General features: G+C 42.0%; 1 protein-coding gene across 31 annotated transcripts in view; it reads right to left on the bottom strand.

The window, feature by feature from the left end:
• The window catches only part of Rbfox1 (RNA binding fox-1 homolog 1), a 1,601,479-nt gene that overhangs the window by 56,336 nt on the left and 1,518,094 nt on the right, over window positions 1-27,049 (bottom strand). For 27 of the 31 annotated variants that reach the window (XR_005090377.1, XM_037201093.1, XM_037201084.1 and 24 more), the window contains 2 exons: window positions 25,683-25,763; window positions 2,682-2,814 (listed from right to left, as the gene is read on the bottom strand). Coding sequence is in view for 30 of the 31 variants with exons in the window: in XM_037201093.1 (XP_037056988.1) it covers window positions 2,682-2,814; window positions 25,683-25,763 (214 nt within the window). In the remaining variant the exon portion in view is untranslated. The remainder of the gene's footprint in view (window positions 1-2,681; window positions 2,815-25,682; window positions 25,764-27,049) is intronic. The other 4 variants (XM_037201091.1, XM_037201086.1, XM_028872937.2 and 1 more) reach the window with 1 other exon arrangement.

Raw genomic sequence — 27,049 nt, 5'->3', positions numbered from 1 at the left:
GAGAAACAGGCACCTAACCAAATCTCCATTTTTTACCAGTACTTTGTGTCTTACAGGTTCTTAACACCAGCCTTCTGCCCCATGTTGAGAATCCTATATAATGAATTAATTAAGTAATTAATTAATTTGTGTGTGTGGTATGTGTATGTACGGTGCTTGCACATGAGTGTACCTGTTAGTGTGCATGGAGGGCAATGCAGGGCCTATGGCATTTTCTATCACTCTCTACCTTATTATCTTGAAACAGGGGCTCACTAAGCTGGAAGTTTGCTCTTTTGTGCTAGTCTTGCTAGCTAGTGAGCTCCCTTCAGCTTCCCAGTGCTGGGATTACAGGCATGCCTAGCCATACTTAGCTTGTTTTTTTTTTTTTTTTTTTTTTTTTAAAAAAAAAAAAAATGGTGTTAGATTCAAACACAGTTCTTCACAATTGCTCCAAGTCAGTGAGCTATTGCTCTAGCTTCTGGCAGTGAAAATTCTATTTGAACTTCTAATTCAAGAATTTCAGCCATAAGATCTTTCCCTGAGTGCAGTTCAACACAATATCCTTTCCTCAGCACAGGCCAGTATGTGCGTTCTGTTGTGTGTTCTATGTAGACCAATGACATGTTCAAGGAAGCAGAAGGGCACACACCAACATCACAGCCAGGACAGTTAGGAGGATTCCTGGAATATTACATTTTCATCCTTTCCAAAAGAGTCACAAACATGTTGTGTACCATTTGGAAGTGCCTGTTTCTCCCTGGCGAACGTGGCATTAATTAGTTATGCATGGTTATTCCCGGCAAAGAGCACATTCATTATAAGTTAGTAAATTTCAATTTTATAGCAGGTATGTTATGTTGAGCTTTTTATAAATTGTTCATGGGAGGATAGGCCATATAATTTTACTTATTTTTTTTCCTGTTCAATATAGTAGTGAGATACTAACTAGGGGTATATATACAGAGAATCTACAATTACCATGTACTAAGATGATGATTTTCAGACAGAATAAAGTGGCTTAAATGTGCTATTTTGCACTTATGGCTTATGAATCTTTCTTTAGCAATAACATAAACCTAGATGATTGTTTAGCTGTTTCTACCCCCCCCCCATGCTTTCCATAACCCACATATCAAATGGGCTCATGCTGGGTTGGCCTTATACAGATTATGGAGTCAAAGGTCCTTTATATGACATATGGATACACTGGGGCTATGGGGAGACTTTAAAGCCGTTGGCTCTTATTTTCTTATCATCCACAATCCCTCTTGTCATTTGACTGACTAAGAAACCTTGCACTGACTTACACTAGAAACCTGGTGTCAGTAAGTAACCTTGTTCCTTTTCTTGCGTTTATTCTCCTGTTTTGACGATTTCACCTCGCCTCACTCCTGCATAGGCTCCAGTCTGCTTCATAGTCTTTGTTTTTTCACACACTTCAGCTGGGCTCTTTTGGAGTGGGTGAGATATGAATAAATAATGCTAAGAGCATTTCCCTTTGTCATCAGTACAGTGAGTGAGCTGGGGTCACTCAGATTTCCTAAAAGATTTATATGCAACAAAGCTTTTAAGAAAATGCATTTAACCCTTTTCATATGACCGTGACACAGACACATTCTTTCTAAAGATGAGAAAGCTAGTCCTTGGTCTGGGGAAGCTCACACCAGATCCTGCTCAGTGTAGCTGAATCTTCTGTGCAACTGGAGAGGGGAGGAGAGTACAGTCCACACTTTGAGCCAGGCAATGCTCTGCCTTGAGGGTGGAGCTAGCCTAAGGACCACAGGATGTTTATGTAACACATCTGGAGTCTATCCACTAGATACCACCACCCATGTCTACCCTGCTGTACCAATCAAAAATATCCTAGACCTATGTAGGGTCACTACCTTAGAGGCCCTTCTCTTTCTTCATGCCTAGAGGTAGATGAATACCCTTCCAAGATCCCTAATGAAAGAGCAGAGGAAACATCATTTCAGGGTGGTTTCCTTTTTTATTAGTGATTCTTGCTTTCCTTCCCTCCCTCCCCCATCTCTCTTTCCTTTCTTCCCACCCATTCCTAGACCTTTAGTTGTCAGTTACAATATCCAATCCCAGAAAATCTCAGTTGACAGTAGAAAACAAATCCATTTCCCCGTGGAGGAGAAAGGACAGGCTGGGCCATTTTGGAAAATGCAAGTAAAAGGCAAATTAACTATAATTTCATTCCTGTCTGGAATGTTGTGTTTGACTCAACACCTAATTTTCTCAGGCAAAAGTTTGTACATCTGGGAGTGCAAAATGTCCATGGGGAAGGAAGCAAAATAACCCCAGTGATTTTTATGTATGGGAAACCTCATGTCCCTTTGAATTCAAGGGGTAAATGTAGTCCAACCTCCTTAATAACCAGATGCTTGCAGTCATCAGAAATACATCCTTGGCTGTAACCATTTCTCTGTTCTCCAGCATTCAGTCTCAAAGAGAATTTACATAACAACATGTGACATGTAGAATGCTTAAAGGCACCAACCATGACCAGACAAATTACACTCATTTTTCAATACTCTTTGCAAGGTGCTTTGCAGCAGGCGCGCATTAGGCTGCATGCTGGGGAGGTTCTGGTGGGGTGGTCAAGACCATCATGCGCTCACAAACACTCCGTGCCTCTGGGGAGGGACAGCAGGTGCAGGGAGGCCCCCCTCCCAGCGGGGTGCAGCACTTACCCGCCATAGGCCGGGATTGGGGGTGGGGGCGCTGCAGCCCTGAAGGTGTTGTACACGGTGCGGCCACGGCCTCGCAGGTGGGCCCCTCGGTAAGCAGCTGCAGCAGTGGCGGCTGGATATGGGAAGCCAGGCACTATGGGAGAAAGGAGAGAGCGGGATACCATGAGATGCATATGTAGTCTGCTGAGGACCATTTCCCCAATCCTGTTTATGCGGGGTCTAGCCTCTTACAGTAAGATTCAAAGGGCAGAGAGCAATGTCTCAAGACTGGAAACAAACATATGAGCATGGCGTGGGTACGACTGTAGCTTCTGACCATGAGGATTTGAGAAATGACAGACATTTACAGAGAATTCCTGAGAACGGGAAAAAGCTCCCCACATAAACCTAAAGTAAAGAAAAAGTAAATTTGAATCCTTTATGTGAAATGCCTCAACTGCTGTATATGCATACATGTGAATATGTGTATGCATATATTTGGGTACATGTCTGGGAATCCTCATCGCCTTTTGAAAAACATGTTTGTATATGCATGATTTTGGATATATGCTATACATATATACATATGCATATGTGTATATGCTTTCATTTGTGTGCATGCAAATATTCACATATTTGTGTATCTACACATATACACACATTTTTTTTTATATGCTGGTAGTTATCTTTGACGCCAAACTGCATAGAATTAAGAGTTTATTATTTTTTCTCATAATTTTCCCCTATTTACTTTTATTTATAGTCTTACATTCCTTTTATATCCATACCTGGCATGTCACAAATTTAATTTTTTTTTTTTTTTTTTTTTTTTGCAGGGAAATTGTTGGGGGTGGAATGCAAGACTTTAGACATTCTAGCTAGGCAAGTGCCCTTCCCTTGAGCAGCATCCCCAGTCTTTGCCAGGAACTTTTAATTGAGGCATTCTTGCAGATGTGTGCTGTGAATGTAAAAACTGCTTTGTGTACTGAATGGTTTATCAGCAACTCATAAGGCCCTAAGCATCAGTGCACATATGCCTTTTACCTGAAGACAGGGTAGTCTGGTAACTGCCTCTTTGGGAAGAATGGGGTACCTTGGTGCTATTATCTGAGGAGACAGTATCAGGCATGGTGAGGGGTTGGGAGAGGGGCTATACCTGGGAACTCCTCAAGTCTTAAATTCCTCTTGGGGAGCTCTCCCACCCATGCCTGTAGATATGGACTCCTCAGGAAGGTCCAAGCAGCCATGAAAAAATATTCAGGCTCTAGCTTCCCAGTCTCTTGCTGAGCCTCACAGTGTTTTATCTGTGCTGACTCCCCAGCTCACTTAAAAGACACTGTACCACAAACCTCAGCCCATAGACTAGATTCCTGAAAAATGTATACGAAAAGCCGCTGTTGGTAAAAGCTACAGTAAGGACACAAAAGCCGAAATGAGAGGCACAAGAGGAAGTCTGTAATAGCCCCATACCCCAAAATTCCCTTCTCCAGGCTTCTGCAGGACTTCTGACCAAGTGAGCACATTCTCATTTATACCATGCTAAAGATACTCTCCACCTTGTATCCACACTGCCGAGAGGAGCAGGGCCTTCCTGCCATCACCTTCAGGAGCAAAAGACTTCTTCTGCCCCATGCCTCTTATCATATCCAAGAGTCTTTCTCACACACACTCAGGTGTTAACCTGGGTGGGGACTCTGGGAGGAACACACAAAAAAAATGACAAAGTAAATTAGAAAAGTGTGCAAGAGCCCCCAGGAAGTACCTGTTCTCTAGGAGGTGGAGGTGCCACATAGTGACCCTGGAGGTCTTAGGGCAAAACCTTCCATCTGGGCACACAGTGGGATTGTACCTCTGTGGTGGATGAGTCACGGCTGTTCACAATTCTGTATGCATTCTTAGCAGGGATTATTCCCTTGAAGTGAAGATCAACTGTCAGTTATTGTCTGGAATCTGGTACACATTCTTGAAGGCTGAACAGGGGCTTTTATGGTACTTTTCTTTGCAGCATGAGTAAAATGCTAAGATCGTAGAACAAAGCCAGATTGACTTTCTCCTCTTATTTCTCCCTGAAGTTTATGTTGGACGGTTTTTTATGATTATGATTGAAAACAAATTGTGTGGATTTATTGAACTCTCGTGGCAGTCCCCAGCACCCAAGTTTTCTGGATTATGTTTTAACCAATATGGCAGAAATAGAGGCTCATATCTTACTGGGCAAAGCAGGAAATGCTGAGCTCATCCAAGCCTAGGGCTACTCAGCATAAGAGAGGCTTGCTTCAGGACCAGGGAGATGTTTCGGAATGCTTCCATCCTGATTCTATCTCACCATGATCCAAATAAAAATGTTCATAGAATGTTTTGCATTTTTAAAATAAGGAAAATGAAAAATGTACAGTCTGGTTGAGCAGCTGGCTTGCTGTGTGAAGACACTCAGTAATTATGCTGACCCATTTATTAGCCCCCTCTATGGAGCCACAGGAGGAAGACCAGCTCTCTCTCAGGTGATGAACCTGCTTGGAGGATTTACTTGTAGAGATGAGGTGCCATGTGAAGCAGAAGCTTGTCACTGTAGTGAAGAGAGAAGGCACTTCTCAGTGTGGAGAGAGAGGCCCCTATTCTGAGACTCTGATTTTCTTGGGTGGGATAAGTGCCTGTAGACACTGAGATGAGGCTCTGGGCTCTTCCAAGCAAAGCTCGTTAGCACAATCTTTTCCCAGTGAAGGGGAGGGACACAGAGCAACATCTGGTTCCAACATTGCCACCAGGGAGGCTAAGAGCCCATGAGCAATTCAGAGTCTCTAGTGATCTTGCTGTGGGCTACAGTCTTCATGTAGAAAGTGTTGTGCCCTGGGTGGATGCTTTATGATGTCCTCTATTGTGAAGTTAATGTCTCTCGTCTTCTTCCTTTTTCCCTTCCCTCCCTCCCCCTTCTTCATTCTCTCTCCTTTCTTTTGTGACAAGGTTTCTCTACGTAGCTCTATATGGCTTGGAACTCACTATGTAGAATAAGCTGGCCTTCACCTCACAGTGACACCCTTGTCTCTGCTTCCAAAGTGCTGGAAGGACAGGTGTGCACCACCTTGTCTCACTCCAGATACCCTCTTGTGAAGTCCTGAATGAACAAAGGCAAGTCAGGTAGGAAGGAAGAAGGGAGGAGCCAACTAGAATGAGATGTGAGGAAAGTAAGAAGGGGAGGAGGATGGTTTGGACTCCCCATCCTTCGTTCTCTCCTTCTGCCTTCTCCTTCCCTTCTCTCCCTTCCTCCCTCCTCCATTCCTTCTGCCTCCCTCTACTCCTCTTTCCTTCCTCCTCTCCTCCTTATTTCCTTCCATCTTTATATCCATCTTCTCCTTTCATTCCTTCTTTTCTCCATTTTCATTTTCCCTTTGTACATGACACCCCCACACACACACACACACAATTTCCTCCCACAGACAGTCCTCCTGTGTCTAAATCAAGCAACTTGGATTGTATGAAGAGAGAAGAAGCACGCTTGCTTGGTGCTAGAAAGCAAGCTCCATTAGGGCAGGGTTCTCCATCTGCCTGCTCTTTGGTTTGGAGGAGCACCCAGCAGAACTCATCCCCAGCCTTGGTCATCCTTTTGGTACCTAACTGTCTCTTTAGTCCCAGACCGTGAGTGACCCTGCCTGAAAATAAAGAGGTGGCTGGCACTTGAGGAAGATTGGGACCCGAGTTTACCCACAGGTATGCACACACTTTCCCAGTGACCCTACATATGAAATGTTGATTGTTCTGGGTAAACTTTCCTAGACGGGCAGTATCTATCACATGCTACTTATGTCGTTCCATCCAGATAGCTCATAAACAATGGCCTTCCTGCTCAGCAACAGCTCTTCCTGAGCATAGCCATTCTGCGAAACAAGCATGTTAATGCTCATCCATATCCATACGCTAAGACTTCCGTAGTGACTGCCTGTGTTTCTTCCTGTCTCAAGAGTTTTTCTCCCACAGTTGCTGGTGACAGCATAGCTGTCATCTGTCATAAAGTCACATGGTCAGTTTCAAGGGCAAAGAACACGTCTTTTCATCACTTTTCTTTTATACTAATAGGATGGAAAAATGGAAATTTTCTTACTTGCACACTGGATGTGGGTTCATAAATGCTGATATGTGGTCAAATGTGTATTTTGAAGCAATTACCTGGGCAGATAATCCGGGCACATATTAAACACAAACCAATGGATTTATTCTTCAATATGAGGGGGAATATTTCTTAATGATTCCTTTCCTTTATGACGCAACACTTATCTTGTTGAGTTAAATGTATTTTACCATCTATGTACATTTTGGTTTAAGAGTTGCATCCATAACTGTTTAGTAAGTGCAATGTAGTGCCAAACAAAAAACACAAACTCTCTTTATTTCTGTAATCAAGTAGGCTGGCATTAAAATAAAATACATAAATGTCATCTTCACTAATTTTTCTATATAAGCTGGGTCTAGGGGTTCCTATCTGTAATCCCAGCACTTATGATGCTGAGGCAGGAGACTTACAAACATTGAGGTTGGCCTGAGCTATGTAGTGAGATCTTAAAACAAACAAATAATAATGTTAGAAAAACAAAAAGATGCCAACGTATAAGCATCTTTAGAACCATAACTCTTGAGTTGACTCTCCTACCCCTGATAGATATCTTGAAGTTATTAAACACATAAATAAAACCACTGCTAAGTGACAATGGTGGTATTCAAGTTGATTTGTGGGTGCAGGACTCAGTTTTGGATCCCCTCCTGGGTGGAGAAGATGAGGGAGGGAAAACTCATACATAGCCTCTCAAACCTGTGCACCATGAATCAAAGTTTACAAAGTCAGATGTCAACAAAACAAAACTGGATTTAGCTTATAAGCTATGATGGAACACCAGAAAAGCACAGGGCAGGATCAAAAATCCCCTAGGTGTCCGACATGTCTCCATTCCCAGCTCCACTCAGCCTCTGCCAAAGCCCTTTAATTAGAGAGATGAATATGAGAGCAGGTGCATTGGGAGTGAGGATGTCACCTCTCCCTTGGGAATAAGGAATCTTCCCACATGGTGGGAACTCAATGGAACTGGAGCTTAAGGGAAGGAACAAGAGGCACTCTGTGAGACTCAAGCACCAAGGCAAATCAAGGGTTTTAAATGGAAGACATTCGAGTGCAGCAACCAGCCAAATGAGCCATTCAGCAAAGTGTCTACTGCTTCCTGCCCATGTCTCCCTAAAAGACAAAGCCCCCACCTTCAACGAGCTCCATGCTCATGTATTTACAGTGACTAGTGCCTCCTCCCTCCCTGTCTCGTTTACGAACATGGTGCTTACCTTCGAAAATAAACACAAATGAGATCATTTCACCAGCCTGGAAATCCCAAGAGAAGAAACACAAAGCCAGTGGAAAATACTTGAGGGTTATAAACTGCATATTAAAGTTTTAGAGCTCAAGAGAGACAGAAGAATAGCAGATGCATACCCCGACAGGGGGGCAGATTCTGCAACACAGCCATAAAAATATACAGCCCGCTTTAATGGGCAATTATTCTTTGCATTTGTGTGCTGGGTTGAATTTGCATGAGATTGCCAGATGCCCTGGTAAAGGTGTTGCCATCAGGGTTGGTTCTTTGTCTTGTGCCTTCTATTCCTTTGCATCCCGAAGCCTCCCTTGTTTCCCCATCCTTTGAAGATATGAAAACGCAAACCCAAGTGCACATGCTAATATGTGGTTGAATTATCCTGCAGGTAATGCATGGTAAGAAACATTCAAATGCTTGAGTTTGGGGGTGCAAGTGTGCCTTTGACAGCAGGTTCGGGGTCTTATTGGGCTCCTCTGTGGCAGGGACTCAGCGTTTCATGTGTCATACTATAAATTATTATACGAAGTAGTAGTTAACAGACACACTGGGGCACCATGAACGGGCAGCCTGGCTCCTGAGAGGCTGGGCACTGTGCAGTAAATTCTCTCTGAGAGGTCCAAAATCTGATTATTTTTTTTCCAAATGGTCAAAAATATTAACTTCTGTTTTTAAAATGAATCGAAAATGAAAGTCCACCAATATGGTTTGGGACACAGGGTTCACACCTGACTAAATCATCCTCTTTAATTGGCACTCAGTGGCAAATGTAATATGGCAGGGTATATTAAGTTCTAGGTGAAAACAGAAAGGTCTTCTTTTAGTCCAGTGATTCTTAGGGCTTGGGGAAAAATGTGACTCGTTCTTTTTGTCATTTATAAAACGATCCCAAACAGCCCCTTAGTTTGTAGAATTTCTGGAGCTTCTACTCACAAGTATTTATGTCTGAGACCCACATTCGAGCTCCACTCTTGTTCAGCATAAATGATGTTAAATGCTGCTGCTTAGAAGTGAATAAATCTACGTTTTGGACAAACTGGTTCCTTATAGGACATCCTCATTTGAAATGCATTGAATGGGAAAACAAAAAAAAATTCTAATTAATGTACAACTCTAATCACCATTCTCCACATGGAAGAGTAATTTTTCACTGTTCATTTGCTTGGTTTAATCTCAAAACTGACATAACAGAAATGCAATGCCCTATAAATCTCCACTCGTTTCTTTCTTTAATATTCATATTCCACTGACCTGCGGAGGCTTGTTGCTGCATTCTACTACAGCATCCGAAAGTGTCGATAAAAATATTGTGAAAGGCAAGATGTGTTTCTTGCTGGCTGCGCTGGCCATTTACTGTGGGGGAGACACAATAAATGGCTGGTGGATTGTCCCTCGGCTGGCTGGCTGGTGGGTGATTAGTGATTAATTACCTTGCAGCAAATTGACACGGCACCAGGAAATTGACACAGCCCTGATTAATTAACTTTTTATGGGCGGTAGTTACTCACAAAACACTGCGTTCCATAATTGAATCTCTTTACATAACAGTCATGGTACAAAAGTTTTAGTCAAATCCAAATTAGCCAGAAGTTTCTAAGGCTGTTATAGGTCTGATTAGGATGTGTTTGTAAGAACTGGCAAGAATTGAACTTGGAGAGAGATGTGTGGTCTTGAAGGGAGATGGGGAGGAGGGAGACAGTGACACCATACCAGCTTGACTGCCAAGGCAAAACGTGTTGATCTAAGTCTTTACCTCCACTAGACTTTGAAGAGTGACTGAGATGTCTCCTTTTCTCCTGCTTGATGTGGCTACTGCCCCTGAGTGGCTCTGGCAGATTCTTTTCCTTCTGTTTAGTCTATAAAGACTAATGAAGACTCCATGAGGCAAATTTTGGTCTGCTGCTGGGCTTCATTTTCTCACATCATCTCCCATCTTGTCCCTTTATGCTGATACCACCATATTCCACCACAGTTATGTTTCCTCTCTCTATCATTTGTTTTCCTCACTGCCTCTTTGACTGACACATCCTTCTATAGCTCTTCAGTGGACTGTCCTGAGAGCTATATTTCTGGGACTACCGTGTCTCTAACATGGACAAAATGATCTGGCACAAGAAGATCACTGAAATGTTCTAATTATACTGTCAGATAATCAGAATTCTGCAGCACTTTGGTTACAGAGAAAACTGAAAGGCTGATCCTAACTTTGAACCTGGAAGTCTTGAGACGCTGCCTAAGCAGGTGGCTCACTCTACGGAAAAAGCCTCATTTACTCATGATGCTAGTGCTGAGAGATCCTGGATCTCACTTGTCTCATGCCTGGACAGAGATAACTGGAGTAATCCTAGCAAAGATGTGATCACAGTTGGCAGAATTCTAGCCTGTGAGACTCCATTATCAGATGGAAGAGATTCAACTGCATGATAGCAGCGAGTGTTTATTAACACTTGCTAATTGCCAGATGCACAGATTAACCCATTCGCTCTTTGAAAAACCATATGAATCTGGTGTGTGTAGTGGGGGGATTTGGAGTCTAGAGCAGCTCTGCAGCCTCCAAAGTCTTATCTTTTCATCCCATCCCTGGGCCTCCCCAGTCCAGTTGCTGCTGTGCTTTCTCTTTCTTTTTTTGAAGATGGGCCAACATGGCCTCCCTCCTATTGCCTGCACAAGCTGGAGTGTCCTCTGCTGTGCTTCTAGTTCATCTGAGAGCGTCACCCTCAATCCATCATGGATTGGCTAATTCTGCAGGGGACTCCTTTGACAAACTTCCTGATGATCTCAGTATACTCCTTGTTGGGGGAGGGACTATGCCACCATTGCCCTTATGTGTTTATATCCTGAGATTTCAGGACACCCGTGAAAACTTCAGTGCTCTTCCACTAATTGGGTGGAGTCCACAGAGATGGCCACTGATTTTTATTGATAAAAATCTAAGGGCAGTCTATTTCCCTTTCCTACTGGGGTTTATCTACACATCTGGATATAAGCCAGGGCTATATAAGTAAACTATCTAACACATAGAGATGTGCAAATAGCAACTAGGGTTACATTAGAACCATGTCAGTAGAGGCCTCAGCTGTACACACAAACCTAGTTACTATAAGTTCATGGTGATTCAATTCTGCTACAACTTTTGAATTTAGAAAATTGGAATAAGAAACATATTTCAGGGCTTGGAAGATGGCTTACTAGTAAAATGAGTATCCTGAAAGCAACGAGGACTCAAGGTCAATCCCAAGAATCCATATTAAAAAGCCATATGGTTACACAAGACTTTAATCCCAACCTTTGGGAGGTAGACACAGACGGATCACTGTGGTTCACCTCACTGGTTTGCCAGCCTAGCCAAATCTTTGAGCTCCAGGCTGAGAAACTCTGTCTCAAAACATGAGGTGGAGAAAGACAGAAGAGGAAACTCAGGTCCACTTCTGTCCTCCACATGCCTGCACACACAGGTGCACACACACCCACATCCACCAAAAATCTCATTTCAGAAGTTGGGACTATTTGGATATAAAACTAACCTTTCACTTTGGGGTGTTGTATTTATTGTTTTATATGTAACTAATTTATTAATTCTGTTGTCACATACCATTTTACCCACAGCTTGATTTGAAATAAATCTCCTGCTTGTCCATAAATGGTTGAGCTAGAAGAAAACCATACAGAAAACCAGGCACAGTGAACACACAGGAATTTGTTCTGGATTGCAGGGTTGGTATTGCCCAAGCAGAAAGATCTCTTCATCCAAAACAGTCAATTTTCAAAGGCAGAACAAAAACCCATACTGTTACCCATGCCCAGGAATATTCTCGAATCATTCATCTGTGTGGGGCTGAGCAAGAAAGCAGCTTTGGTCTCCCTCAGCACCACACTGTTTCCACTTCCTGTAGAACCTTGCTGGTTTCTCTCCTGTGCTACAAATGGCAGGGTTAATTCAGCAGATGCGCAGTGGGTGCTTCCGGGCTGCTGGGTATGCAGTCCTACACTTTTTGTGGAAGAGGTCCTTGTGATCTCTCTGACTCACAGGTATTGACAGACCTCCCCCAGGCAAGATTTTGGAAACATTTCATTCAACAAAATGGAAATGAATCTCCATCTTGGAGTGTTTAACTTGGCAGTACTGTAGCCAGCATTTGCAAAAGTGCTTTCTGTTGTTGGAGAGAGAATAGAAGCTGGAATCTATTTTAATTTAGATGGAACCATTTACCATAATCTCTTAGTTTGACAAAATCAGTACCAATGTCAACTTAATTTTGTTTTTTTTCCCCCCAGGAAGCCAAGAGGGAAAAAAAGAAACCAAATAGTTTATATAAATAATGACTTTATCGAGTGCATATATATACAGTAAAGGTTCAATTGTTAAATCATTCATGATCTATCTAACAGCTGGCTGGAACAGTGAGCTCGATGGATTGCCTCTCAAGGTAGGAAGCAAGGCAAGTGAGATAAATTAGCTGCCTTATGCTGGGCTGATTTCCCATGATTCTCTGGGGCTGCTACAGCTCTTGAGTTTGAGGTCCTTAGAGGGGGCGGGCACTGACTCACAAGACAGGTATGAGATGCAAATGCATTTGTTCATTTCCCATGCAGCCATCACTGTGAGGAGAGCTGTTCTGTCTGTCAGGGTTTGAGGTCATCTGCCTTTCCGTGTCAGTATTTAGCTTTAGACAAAACAAAAACAAACCAAAATCCCCACAAAAACAAAAAACTGAGTCTGAGACTTTGATCAATGCCCCATACAACCTGCAAGACAGGTGCCATCTGTACCTGCTAATCACATGCCCGATTTAGGAGCTGGAATCCCAAAGCCCTCTTATAGACAGAATGAAGGAGGGCCATTTGGAAACTGCCCAGTTGCCCAGTCAGTACACAAATAAAACCTTCCCAATTAGTTTCTGTGAGAAGCCAGTCCATTTTTTTTTTTTTTTTTTTTTTTTTTTTTTTTTTTTTTTTGAGTAGTTGTTATCACTCCAGAAGTCTGGAAAGAACTTACGTTGCCATTTCTTTTAATGCCCACATTTAAGTAAGTATCCAAGATAATTTACATAGCAAAGACAGTCGGTCACGTTATGGCTAACACAAGCAGATCATACTGCCCGATCTTTTCTTTGTGTTGTGGGAAAGTGCTGGGAGAATTTTGTGAAGCCAGTGATGGCAACCAGGATGTGTTAGTGGAAACTAGGACTGTGTAGATAGAACTGATTGCTGTATGGGGGGCTGGGCAGAGCATGCATGAGCCTAGAGAACTCTCAGGTGTCATTCCATAGATGTTTTGTTTCTGTGAGACAGGATCTCTCACTGGCTTGGAACTAGTCAATGCCACCTCCAAACTGGGTGTCCAGCGGGTTTCTGAATCTGCCTCTCTCCATATCCTCAACACTGAGATCACGATATGTGACGGCATGTCCAGCTTTTCTTATGTGGGCTTTGGGGCCTGAGCTCAGGTTCTCAAGTTTTCATGGCTTTACCATTTACCACACTTTACCACTGAGCTATCTTCCCATCTCTTTCTTGTTTTCACACAAGAAAAAATTAGGTATCAAAATTCCACATTGTATGCAAACAAAACCCAAGGAGATAGATGTAATGTATGCATGCAGTTGGGGTATTTGGGCCTAACGCTGAATTTCTTTGCCACTGTACTCAAATTCTCCAGTAGCCCTAGCCTGGCTTGAGATAGCTTTTATCTGTAGCTGATAACATGATTTAAGGAAAGTTCTGTTATCAGGAAAGCAAATGTTTAACTTCTTGGGTGGATATGAACTCTCCAAGGTTCCCTTTCTTTCCACAGGAGGCAAGTTCATCCTCCTTTTGATATCTTTGTACTGGGTAGGGAAATTTGCTTTTCATGAGGGGAAAGGAGTCCTCTATGTCTCTATGATCAGAATATCCATGCAGAGAGCCCCTGGAATCTCTTTCCAGCTCTTGAAATACACAAGCGCCCTTTCTCCCCTCCTTAGTCCTTAGCTGCTCATCTGCAGGCCTGCAGACCTGGGGGCCTTAGGGATAGCTGCACACCTGGCTTAATTTGCAAATCTGAGTCTACTAGGATTGTACATCTACTCTGTGACATCACCCTGCCTTCTGTTGCCCTTCAGGGACCAAGCTTGTTTTGAAGCTTTCACCTCTAGAATGTGTATGGGCAGAGATCTGACTGGAGAATACTCCCCAGTCCCTTACTATTTTTAAATTCACAGTAGCTTGGGGAAGCAGAGAAAGTGCAGAACAGTACTTAAAAAATAAACCTCTCAATCTACTGCAGGATACCTCTGTTGCCTCCGTTTGGGCTGGAGAATGGGTGAGCATTGTCAAGGGGCTGAACATAGGAGCTGCACCAGGTGGTTGATCCTCTTAAGCAAACGGGAGCATTAAAAAGTGCTTTCTCTCAATGCTATCACAGGCCTGGGTGTTTCCAGGGAATTTCCCCAGCACAACTGCCTCACCGCTTTTCAGAAACATCTCATCTCAGCCTTGTTCTCTGGCTTTGTGTGTGCTGGAATCCCAGGGCAGCATAGTTTATTGTTTTAATATCTGTCTGACACAAAGAAAGCGCATCCTCCAGTGACTCCTTATCTGTCATATGTATTTCTGTGAAAGAAATATCAAGACAAATAAGATGTTTGGGGGCACACCACAGGATGGGAGCTTTGCAACTGGCAGTCGTCTGCAGAAGGCAGACCCCCATTTGAAAAAGACAAAAGCCACTGTTCTGCATTGAGATTAATAACCAAATGGAGGGTGCAAGATAGCAGTCACTTGAAAAAAGTCTGCTGGCTGGCAAGCCCTTCCCTTCAAAGAACTGGGGCTGTAGCTGAGTATGGTGGCACATATCCATCACCCTAGCTCTCTGCAAGCTGAAGCAGGAGGATGGAAAGTTTGAAGCCAGTCTGGGCTACATTGTGGGTTATATTGCAAAGTTAAGGAAGCAGCAGCAGTAATCAGATGCTCAGGAAGTAATCCTGTTCTTATGTTCTAGGGAAATAAAGTGACCAGTAACCATCAGAAGAAGGAGCTGCTATGGCTGTGATTCAGCCAGAGTAAGCCTGGCTCAAATGTGGATGGAGTTGGACCAATGGCAGAAGAAATGCAAGTGAACTTGTTTATTAAATATTTATTTTAATATTTTGAAATTTTGTGTATCTGTGTGGATACATGTACATATGGTTGCCTGCTGAGGCCACAGGTCTCCCATCCACTGGGAACTGTAGTTACAGGCAGCTGAGAGCCTCCTGATGTGGGTGCTAGGAACTGAACTGAAGTTCTCTACAATTCTCAAAGCAATCCGTACTCTTACCCATTGAGTCATCTCTTTGGTCCATGAATGTGTTCTTAAAATCTGGCATCTAGGGACAGTACCTAGATGAGTGTCAGAACCAGTTTAACCACATTAAGAATTATCTCATCATGAATCAGATCCAAGCATGTGCCTTGAACATATGAATGTGTCAAAAATAAATTTATTACTCTCTAGAGAATTAGTTTGTGCCAAAAGGGTGATATGTCTGTTTGTCTGTCTATTTATCTATCTATGTATCTATGTATCTATTTATGTATCTATGTATCTATCTATCTATCTATCTATCATCTAGAGACAGACAGAGAGAGAGAGAGAGAGAGAGAAGCTTAAGTTATCACTAAGTGCATATATACATACAGTAACTAAATAAGGAAATAAACAGTGATGCGCAAGGCCCTGGGAAAGCAGGGAGAGCTGAGTAAAGAGACAGTATTTCATGGATGGACAAACCTAGAGCTAAGCTTGCAGCCAGCAAGTCCCAACAATTTTTCTGTCTCTGTCCCCGCCCCCCAGGACTGGGGTTATGGACACATATGTGGCAGTGATTAACATTTTATATGACTGCTGAAGATTTGAACTCAAGTCCTCATGCTTTCTCAGCAATTACTCTTACCCACTGAACCTCCACAGACCATGCTGGTTTTGAAATGTGATACAATGTTACAAAATGCTAGAGTCACCAAAAAAATGATTATTAAAAGACTTTTTTTTACCTCTACCCTCAGGTAACCAGTTGATGTTTTTTGCCTTTGCAAATAAGAGTGAAGTAAATAAGAATGGGATTGCTGATTGAGTGCCCTTGAGGCTTATCTAGCTACAGATTATTCTTGTAAATAAAATACTATTAAATTTCAGCTCTTCACTTATGAACAGGTGTAGATTCCCTGGTGCTGTGTAGAGTGGTCCATACTATGTTCAAAGCTGGAAGAACACAGATGCTGACAGGCTGAACCTGGTTGGGCTTCCAAAGAGCAATGTGTGAGGTAACAAAGTTGTTTCCCTAAATCATGGGGTGAGCGTGAGAGAGCAGGACTGTGGTCCAAGACAAGACAGCTTGTCTAGGGTTCCAGAGAACAGTCCCTGCTCTGCTATACTGCATAGGTCTGTGACAGTTTCCTTAATCCATGTGAGTCTAAATTTCCTGGTGAGATAAGATGGTGTTATAATAATTGTAGTATTCCTCTGAGGTTTGTAGGAGAAAGAGCATAAAGAAGGTTCACCAATGACCTGAGATGTAGTAGGTGAATAGCCACGTCTTCGCATAGTTTCAGGCCTAGTAGGAGGTACATCCAACTAGGACTGTTACTCATAGAAAACATGAAATTAAGAAGGACCCCAAAATTCAGTAATCAGTAGTTTTAAAATCAATTTCCAAAAAAAGTAACTCATGGCGAACAAATAAAATGTACAGGAAAACACATCATGTTGAGGTGTTACATTGGACTCAGTTGGCAAAAGAAAAAGCTAATGCCCCCCCCTTTTTTTCTCTGTGGCAAATTTTAATATTTATCCCCCCTGGATATTTCCTATTCCTCTTTGAATATAGTAGTATATAGCATTATCATCTCATTTCATCCTCTTTGTCTAGGTTCACTTTAAATTTTGTCTGAGGTTTTCACTCCTCCCTTGATCATCCTGGTCCTGGTGTCGGCTATCTTACAAGGCTCCTCCAGAAAATGCAATGGTGCACCATCTTAGAGGCAACCAGGAAGCACTCTAACACCAGCAACACAAGAGGAAGCCAGTCCCGTAAATTGACATGTAAGGAGCATGGTGACTCTAGTGTGCTCTGTCTGAGCTGAGCAGAGTCTGCAGACACTTTCTGGATTGAGGAGAAAGAGGCAGCTGGAAGTTCATTTTGCTTTTCACTTTAATTACAGAAACTGACAGCAGTTCCACCTGTGGCCTGCGCAGACAATGGGGCAGTTTTGATTGATGCCAGTTTCTACCAGGTAATTTATTGTTTTAGGGGTGTTACATAGTCACTTTCATAAAACTGGAGGTCAATATATCTATTAAAAGCATTCCATGACCACTTGCCCTTGAGATTCATAAATGTGAATAAAGTAGGCAATGATTCTGCAGTTTGATAGCATTGAGGTTTCTTAACATTTGCTTCTAATCTTTTAGTTGTCTATGGAATAGGACTAGAGGTAAAATTACCTCCTTATTGTTCATCTTTACTGTTTGTCCCACGTGGTTGTAATGATCAGCTGTGGTTCCCTTAGAAATATGAAAGCATGTATGTATATATGTATGTATGCATGCATGTATGTATGCATGTATGTACTGGCAATAGATGAAACTACATAGACATTTCTGCAGGAACATGCATCTGCAATGCCCTTCAGGTGGTGCTTCTCTGTCCAGGAGCTTGCTGCCAACTGAAATGCCTCCTTCTATTCCAGATCCCAATGCTGATGTCCTGACGTTCAGTGGGATGTTTGAAGATGGGGCTTTGGAGAAATGGTTAGGTTTGGGTGAGGAGGCCCCCAAAAGGATTGTTTAGAAAAAGATACTTGTGGTTGCTCCTACTTACTCACTTTACCATGTGAGGGTGTAAGAAGGTGGCCCTCTGAAAGCTAGAGTAAGAGTCATTACCAGAAGCCAAATATGATGACACCTTGGTCTTAGATGTCACCTTCTGGAGTAATGAGAAAATAGATATCTGTTACTTGGGCTGCACAGTCTACAGCATTTTGCTATGGTATTAAACGAAGAGATTCTTTGTATGGATTTTAAAAACCTATAATGAAATTTAAATCAGACAATATGAGAAAAGATGTATCTGCCTATACAATTAAAAATATGTAATAGCATATGAGTAACATATGTAAAATAGATATACAATTAATATCAATGCTTGTCACAAACAGCAATAATGAACAATAAAAGAATTGGAATTCATAACAGGATAAATACAATTGGTAAATAAATGTATGAAAGATGGTATTTATAATGAGGAAGAAACTATGCAAAAGAGAACAAAGGGAGATGTTTTCTTTCATCTGTATAATCTGCAACACTGATAAGACCCAAAACATGTCATTGCAGAGGAGCATGTTGAGATGGGCTCAGAATCCCATGACTGGGGCTACAGATGAGGCCTCTGAAGCATGTGTAAGGCTTGTGTAAGGCTGCTACGAATATGTCTACCACAATTGGTGGGGGACGTGGAAAGCATGGCTTGGTGTATCAGGATCTGAGTGATGCACTATATACTCCATGAAAGAGCTTGACAATACCAAAGAGGCCCCCAGAGGTGTGATGCTCACAGCATGTTAGAGAAACGCAAACATGATGGTATAGAATAGGTGCATAACATGTATGTGAGCATTTGTCTCTATATGAAATCACAGGACTAATGCTTTCCTCACCAATTGCAGAGTATAGGCCTCAAAATAACATGGGAGAAAAAGAGAATGATCTAGGAGTCCACATAGATACTCTACAGGTTTGTAGAAGGATGTTGTTCAAGGCATGTGTGGGTTTGCTTCCTGCTTCCCAGGACCACATGTGAAATTCCAGTTTAAAAAAATCTATTTATAATCTCACAAGAAAACAAAGCTGATAGCATTTGCTGTCATATACAAGAGTCAACCAGGAGCCATGACTCCACTTGCTCACTCAAATCAGGAGTGGGTTCTCCTTTCTGGATGTGGTGATGGCCTTCCCTACAGCATTACTTTCATCTTTAGCACTTTGAGCTATCTGTCCTTTTTCTTCTGCATGAAGCTGAACTTGGTGTTATCTAGCAGCATATCAAGATGGGGTAGGCATCGAGTTGGTCATCAGCCCTGCCCCACCCATCTCAAAGCTTCTCTGAAAGGATTTTATGGCTCACATCATGTGCAATAACATTCTTAGTAAACATGTTACATCTGTAGGAACACATCCTACCTAAATTCCGGATGTTTTGCTAAGACTTTAATTTTGCTATAGCATGTATAAAGTGTATCTGTTTTCTGAGAGTGGCTTATTTGGGCATATGGAAGGCTATACAATGTCCTATGACACTTTTCAGTCAGCATAAAGTGTATGGTCAGACGGGAAGGGTTGTACTGACAGGCAGTCCCAAGTGAAAAATTTCCCTCTTAATGCTGTTGTGTAGCTTAGGGCCCATCAGGAAGATTTACTTAGTAGGGGAAACATTATGCAAAAGTGCATCTTAAGAAGCAGATGACTTCAGTTGGAATTATTTTCATTACAGCCTCATCCAGCAGGGTTCCCTTAAAAGCCATCTCCCCTACTGCATGTATGGGTGTTATTTACAGATGATTATCTATTGGCTAAGAATATGGACAATTTAATTTGAAAACATTTAAGGCTAATTTAAAAATGGAGAGAAACTCTTTTGAGAATTCTGTTTAGATCTGTACCTCATTTTTAATTGGATTATTTGGTTTTTTTGATATCTAGTTTCTTGAGCTCTTTGTATATTTTTGATATTAGCCCTCTATCAGATGTGTAGTTGGTAAAAATATTTACCCATTCTATAGGCCCCTTTGTCCAAATAATGGTGTCCTTTGCTGTGCAGAAATTTCTCAGTTCCATGAGGTCTCATTTATTGATCATTGTTCTTAGTGCCTGCATTATTGGTATTCTGTTCAGAAAGTCTTTTCCTGTGCTAATGTGTTCAAGGCTATTCCTTGTTTTCTCTTCTGTCTGGTTCAGTGTGTCTGGTTTTCTTCAGTTTTGTTCAGGGTGATAAGTATGGATCTAATTCTTCTACATGTTAACATCCAGTTTGACCAGTACCAGTTGTTAATGATGTCATCCTTTTTTGTTCCATTGTATATTTATAGCCTCTTTATAAAAATCAGGTGTCTATAGGTGTGTGAATATATGTCTGGGTCTTCGATTCGATTCCGTTGACCAACAAACATGTCTGTTCTTGTGCCAGCACCATGTTGTTTTTATTACTATATCTGTAGTACACCTTGAAACTGGGGGAAACTCAAATGATCTAAGAAACACTTAAAGAAATGTTAAACATCCTTAGCAATCAAGGAAATGCAAATCAAAACTACTTTGAGATTTTGTCTTCTATCAGAGTGGCTAAGATAGTCTAAACAAGTTGCAGCTTACACTGATGAAGATGTGTAGTAAATACTCATAGACTGTTGGTGGAAGTGAAAACTCATATAGCCACTGTGGAGGCAGTTCCTCAGGAAGATGGGAATTGATCTACCTCAAGATACAGCTATACTACTCTTTGGCATATCCCCAAAGGATGTTTCATCCTACCCCAAAGATACTTGCTCAACTATTTTCATTGCTGCTCTATTCACAATAGCCAGATGTCCCTCCACAGAAGAATAAAGAAAATATGATACATTTATACAATGATGTATTCGGCAGCCATTTAAAAAATGACATGAAATTTGCAGGCAAATTGATGGAACTAGAAAAAAAAATCATCCTGAATGAGGTATCCCAGACCCAGAAAGACAAGTATGGTAAGTATTTGATTTTATGTGGATAATATGTTAAGTCAATTAAAATAAAGATATAATGTGTAGAACCACATAGGGTAGGGAACTAGAGGGAACAGATAGATCTCTTTGGGGAAGGGAATAGAGCAGATAATTATGGATGGACCAGGGCAGGTGCTGGAGCATGAATATCAAGAGGGGAGGAGACAGAGAAGGTTGTGAGAGGGAACACATGGAGAGACAGCTAAAATTAGGGGAATTTGAGGGGTAGTATGGAAACTTAATACAGTAGAAACTTCCTAAAATATATACATATATGAAGGCAATCTAAATGAAATCGTCAAGTAATGGGAGATACAGAGTCCCAACTGGCCATCTCTCGTTACCAAAGAAGCTTCCAGTACTGGCATTGGGTTATATCTAACTGAGTTGCTGGCCAAAGAGGCACCTTGGGAATCTCCAAACAACCCAGGCTGCTTCCAAGACTATATATGGGTTGCTCTCCACAAACTGACAGCAAGGCTCCATTGCTGAAAACAATACCCACACAACTCATGGGACATGGAAATGTTGACCTGGTGCCTACATAGAGCCTCTACCCCTGTGTTCTAGTGTATTTGGTACAGGAAGATACTCTGTATGCTACCAGAGAAGAAACATAACACCCAGCCAGCCACAGATGCTTTGATCTAATATAGTGTACTGTCTGCAAGATATGCTAGAGCAGTGGTGCCAAAAAGCTTGTGGGAGTAATCTACAACTGATTTAAATTAAGGACCACTCCACGAGATGGAACCCTTACCCAGTACTGAATAGGTGACAGATAACCTGAGACTAGGTAGCCCAGGGACCTAGGGTAAACTAAATAATTTTGGTCTTACAACAACAACAAAGCCAGTGATCAAACAACTCCTAATGACATCTGCTAGACTCATAGATCAGTGCCTTATTCAGCCATCATCAGAAAAGCTCCCTCCTGCAGCAGAGGGGAATATTGGTACCCACATAAAGACATTATGCTGAGATTTTGGAACACTCAGCACTAAAAGGGTTATCTCCATCACATCCTTCCCCTCAGACCTCAGGGAACCCCATGAAAGAGGAGGCAGAAAGAGTGTAAGAGCCAGAGAAGGTGAAGAACAAGGAAACAAGGGCCTCTAAATCAACATGAACAAAGCTCATATAATCCCAAAGAGATTGAAGTAGCATGTACCTGGCCTGTATGGCTCTGCACAAGATCATCTATACCTATAGATAGACAGACAGACAGATGGCTTCCAGTTTGTTGTTTTTATTGGATTCCTCTGGGTGTGTGATTGAGTGGGTTTCTGATTCTTCTTCTGCCTTCTCTTAGGCTCTTTCCCTTTTGTTGGTCTTTCCTATCAAACTTTGATATCATAGTTTTTGTTTAATCATGTTATATTTTATTTTGTTATATTAAAAATGAATGAATAGATGACTCAGTGAATGAGAACCCAGCCACTAGGGTAAAGGTTATCAACCTTTATTTACACCTGTTAGGAGTAGGAAAACATGTTTTCTCCAATAGAGTGACAACCACTCCAGGACACGCCTCACGGTCAGGAGTAGTTGACCAGTATATAATGGCTTCTACAGGATTATTTGTGTGCAGACTTTTATTTGGTTACAGTTTTTGTTCTTTTGTTTTGTTTTCTATTCATGTTGTTTTCTTGGTTTGGGGAAAGTTTGTTGTGGTATTGGGGTTTTGCTTTTTCTTTTCTGTTTTTTTTTTTTTTTTTTGAGAAAGAACTTAAAGTTGGGTAGATAGGGAGGAAAAGAGGGTCTAGAAGGACCTGGGGGAGGGGAAGACCATGATCAAAGTATAATTAAATTTGAAAATTGTTTTAAATAATAAAAATAGAAAGAACCCTCAAATTAATGAGTAATATCAGAGGTCAGCTTGCATAAGAATAATTCACAGAGTCTAACTGTTATATACATTTTTTCCAGGAATGTAACTGTCAGTAAAAATGAGAAATATGCGCATCTTCAAAAATTATATCCTGAAACATTGTTTAGAAGTAAGGGACCCCCACCATTGAAAAAAGAAGGCAGGTTTCCTAGAGAAAGAATCTGCATCATTCAGATCTCAGAAACGAGATTGGATGAAGTGCTCCACCATATACCAACTCGACCTGATAGAAAAGGACCCTGCACGCATTGGCTTGATGGTTTGGGCAGAGCTGCAGCTGTGTTCTAGAGAGGGTGTTTTCACCTGGTAAGAAAAGGAAAACCCAGATGAATCTTGCCAAGACGTCAGCTCTCTGCAAACAGCTGGATCAAAAAGCAATGAAGGAGAAAGGAAGCCTGGGCAGTGTGCCCAAGGGTCGTGGATAACCTCTCCACGCCACTAGTGGAGTTCCTCACTCTGATAAAACACTCACCCAGATTGCCAATCCCAGGACCACTGCTTACGATAAATACCCACAGAAGAATCTTAGTGGAAGAAACTAGGTTGTGCCTTTTTAAAAATTAAAAAAAATGAAATTAGCTATTAATTGCTTCCTTTAAGACTGCTGTAGAAAAGGGCATTGATTTTAATATATTTGAAAATAATTGCTATGAACCTAAATATTCAACAACTGGGGCAACAGATTAAAATATAATTAAACAATAGCATACAAGGAGGGCATTAGCATAATTTCTAAAGGTCACACGGCCGATCTGTGACAATAAGAAGTTGAAAACATGTAGGGGAGATGACTGATGTGACCTAAAATAGGAACTAGCTAAGCTTGTGCAATCATACAGGTGAGTGTCACACATACTCTTAGCACCGAAAAAGACCCTTTGCATGAGTACTTAGACACTGTTTCTGTAGAGAGACAATTTGTAATAGTTTAGAATATCAGCTACCTATGAAGAATATACATTTAAATAATAGAAATATAAAATGCACATTTTCTTCCTTTTATTTTGAAGACAAGTTCTTACTATGTAGCTGTAAGCCTGGCTGGTATCAAACTCAGGACTCCCCTGCCTCCTTAGTTCCCTAGTGTTGGGACCATGTGCCATCACACCTGGCAATAATAGACATTTTCCACTCAGTTTGGTTTTACAATTCTTATAAAGTGGGTAAGGATGGTGTCTGGCCTGTGACTTTTGTTTGCTAACTCCTGACATTTCCCCCATTATTTTGTCAGAAAGTTTGTGTGATATTTCTCTATCTGATATATAAAACATGCCCCCCCCAATTTGCTTTACAACAGCTAGACAGATCCAAGTGAATACTTTCTGAGGTGTGTCTGGTTCACTTCTGTAAATAAGATGGAAGCCTATCACACTAGTATACAGAGCCATTCTGTCCAATATGTTAACTGACTATTTGTCCCATGTGGCTAATTAACATGATGAATTCAAATAATTAGTGCCTCTGAGACCTGCCCACACTGTCCTATAGAATGCATATGTGGAGCGTTTGTTCTGGGAGTTCTGTAGACCAATACTAACACTGTGCACCAACTCTTCTCCAGATAATAGAGTAGAAACAGGAAGGGCAGGAGAGTGGAAAGAACCAAATATGTCTGTAAATGCCTGTGAATGTTGAGTAACTCCCTGGCTCCAGGTGAGTCACTGTCCTCAGAGCTCTCCACTTCCTCCCCTGTAAAACAAGCAGTATAGTACCTACCTGGAGCAGGCATGGAGAAGGCTAGTATTTACAGACTCACAAGGGACAATTTGCCTCCATTTAGAAAGAACGACTTTTCATCAGGGTTAGAATTTCTTGGGGCATAGAAATATACACCCCTCATTTAACCAATTCAAAACTGGATTTGAACATGCAATAGCTGCTTATTCCACCTCTTACACACCCAGTATGTCCCAGGGCTGTCACCACTACAGTTTGGACCTCAGGTGACCTATCTAGTTTGTCCCACTCTCACATTTTAGGAATTGAGGTGTCGGGTTTTCCCCAGCAGTGATGATTCTCCTTCCTTTCATTTTTGTGACTATCATGAACCTCCACTTCAACTATACCCTTCTTTACCCTGTTTTGAAGCCAGTGACCTTTCCAAGAACCTGCAGACTAACTTTTGGGCACCAACACTGAAGAGGACACATTTGACAACTAAGGGAATCTCCCAGAACTACATAGAGTACCTGCATTAGATAACAAATAAAGAGCACAGGCTAAGGAGGAGGAGACCCAAAGGGCCCAGGTTCCTTTAGAGTTCCAGTCTGCTCTGGAGACCAGGTATGGTGCTCCCCAGGCCTTTTCTTCAAGCTTATGTTTTCTTTCCTGCCACTGCCTCTCTGTAGCCATATTTACATATATATCTATGTGTCTATCTATATGTCTATCTATATGTCTATCTATCTTTCTGTCTATCTATCTATACACACACACACACACACACAATTTAATCAGAACATTTTTGTATTGCTGCCTTCCAGTTAAATTGGAAAAACCTTAATGTATCTCCCTTTACTTTGGACTTGAAAGCCTTGCAAACTAGCCATAAGCTGGCCATATTTTCCACGGTGAACCTTCCATATACAAAGAGACAGATCAAGACATCTGCTAGGCTATGGGGCACTTTTGGGTGGCTTGCACATTTAAAATTCTTTACCATTAATTTGCAGAGCTATGATAAATGTAGGCAATGGCCTCGTTTCCCTTCCTCCCACAACCTTCCCCAACAACCAATGTCCAAATCCCATCATGGCAGTCAGTCATGACAAGTTTAATGAAGGATGGCTCGTACATATCAGGGATGTGGGATTACTACGAATGGGAGCAAACAGAGACTTAGATACTAAGGCAATGAAGAAACAGACATGTTTATGAAACTCCACTCCACCCTATGGAGAGGAAACCTTGAAGGACATTAAAGGAGGGGTAGAGACATACATGGCAAGGAGGTGAGTGGACTCATATATACATAGCACAAAACAAAAAGAGCCACAACTGTGGGCTTACTTGCGGAAGTATATACAAGTGAACTGGGGCCACTGTACATGGAAGATCCCTCCTGGTTGGCCTGGCACAACAGCACCGTGCCTACAAGAGAGAGAAAGAGAGAGAGAAAGAGATGGTGTCTGGTTTGGGGACAGCACACTATATCTGAGAGCATGGTAACATAAACAAGAAAGGCAGGGAAATGAAAACACAGCCACACCTCTGAGCATAGAAGGCCCAAGAGCCCAGAGGAAACCCACCCACTTCCATAGCCCACCAAATGCATGCCATGCCATTTCACATGAGGGTTACCTAAAGGGTCTGGTTAATGCTGTACAGCCCACTTTCATATAGCAATGGGAGTGATATGGCATTCTCAAAAGGGATCTTAAGAAATAGCAGCAAACCCATTACCCATGCCCCTGTAAGCATCTCCAGGTAAATGCATCTGATCCCAACCCCCAAAAAAGAAAGTGCAAGAGACACTTTGGAAGGTAATTAGTATGAGTGGGAGGAGAAAAAGAGAAGATAATGGAGGAACTGACATGAAATGTCATAATGGAAGCCTTTATCATATATAATTAATATATGCAAATTTAAACAAACTTTTAAAATATCAATAATAACCAGACAGTAAACTGGACTGAAACACCCCTTTGCTATGCAGTCTTTATAAGTCATTGTGCCTCTCTGGGCCTCACCATTCCTATCTGAGAAACAGGGATAAATATACCTACCTTCAAAAGGCGTCCATAGCAAGGGCTATCGTGTAATAATTACTCCACAAATGGGAAATACACCTATTGATTTGTTTAGAGGCAACTTTTCCTACCCCTGTCCTAAACTTTTGTCCTGGTGGATGACTTCTTTAGGGGAAGGATGGGAGGAAGGCAAGGCAGAAAAAAGGCCGGCTATGTTTTTGCTATGGCCCATCCTGGCTGCACGCCCAGCACTGTGGGAGATGACTGCTGGCCTACTTGCTTCAGGTTGCATCCCAGGAGCTCCCTGCCTCCTGCTGCAGAGTTGGCTTAACTGACCTGCAGACAGCCAGGCACTGCAGTGAGGCTTTGCCTCCACCTGATGTAAAGGACAGGGCAGCTGCCTTATGCTTGTAAAATGGAAATTTACAGCAGAGAGGAATGGTGGAGTCCTGAGACATCTCCTACTCCTGTGCCATGCTTTGAACTACCCACTCACATCAAGGATGATTGGCCTGAGGCCTCTTTTGAGTGTTAATTTGCCTCTGCTACTGCTGTTAATGTCAAGCTCAAAGACTGGAGGGAAGGAGCAGGGCTTGGGGCAGATGTGGTAAACCCCTGAGGGGCGCTGGAAATACCTCCCTGTGATTTCTGTTGACTTCCCTGGCTGGCAGGGTCAGCTTTCCTCCC

This window comes from Peromyscus leucopus, chromosome 8b (genome assembly GCF_004664715.2).
Source record: "Peromyscus leucopus breed LL Stock chromosome 8b, UCI_PerLeu_2.1, whole genome shotgun sequence".
NCBI classification, from domain to species: Eukaryota; Metazoa; Chordata; class Mammalia; order Rodentia; family Cricetidae; genus Peromyscus; species Peromyscus leucopus.
The sequence above is the reverse complement of the archived record's forward strand: the minus strand, read 5'-3'. Positions and strand labels throughout refer to the sequence as shown.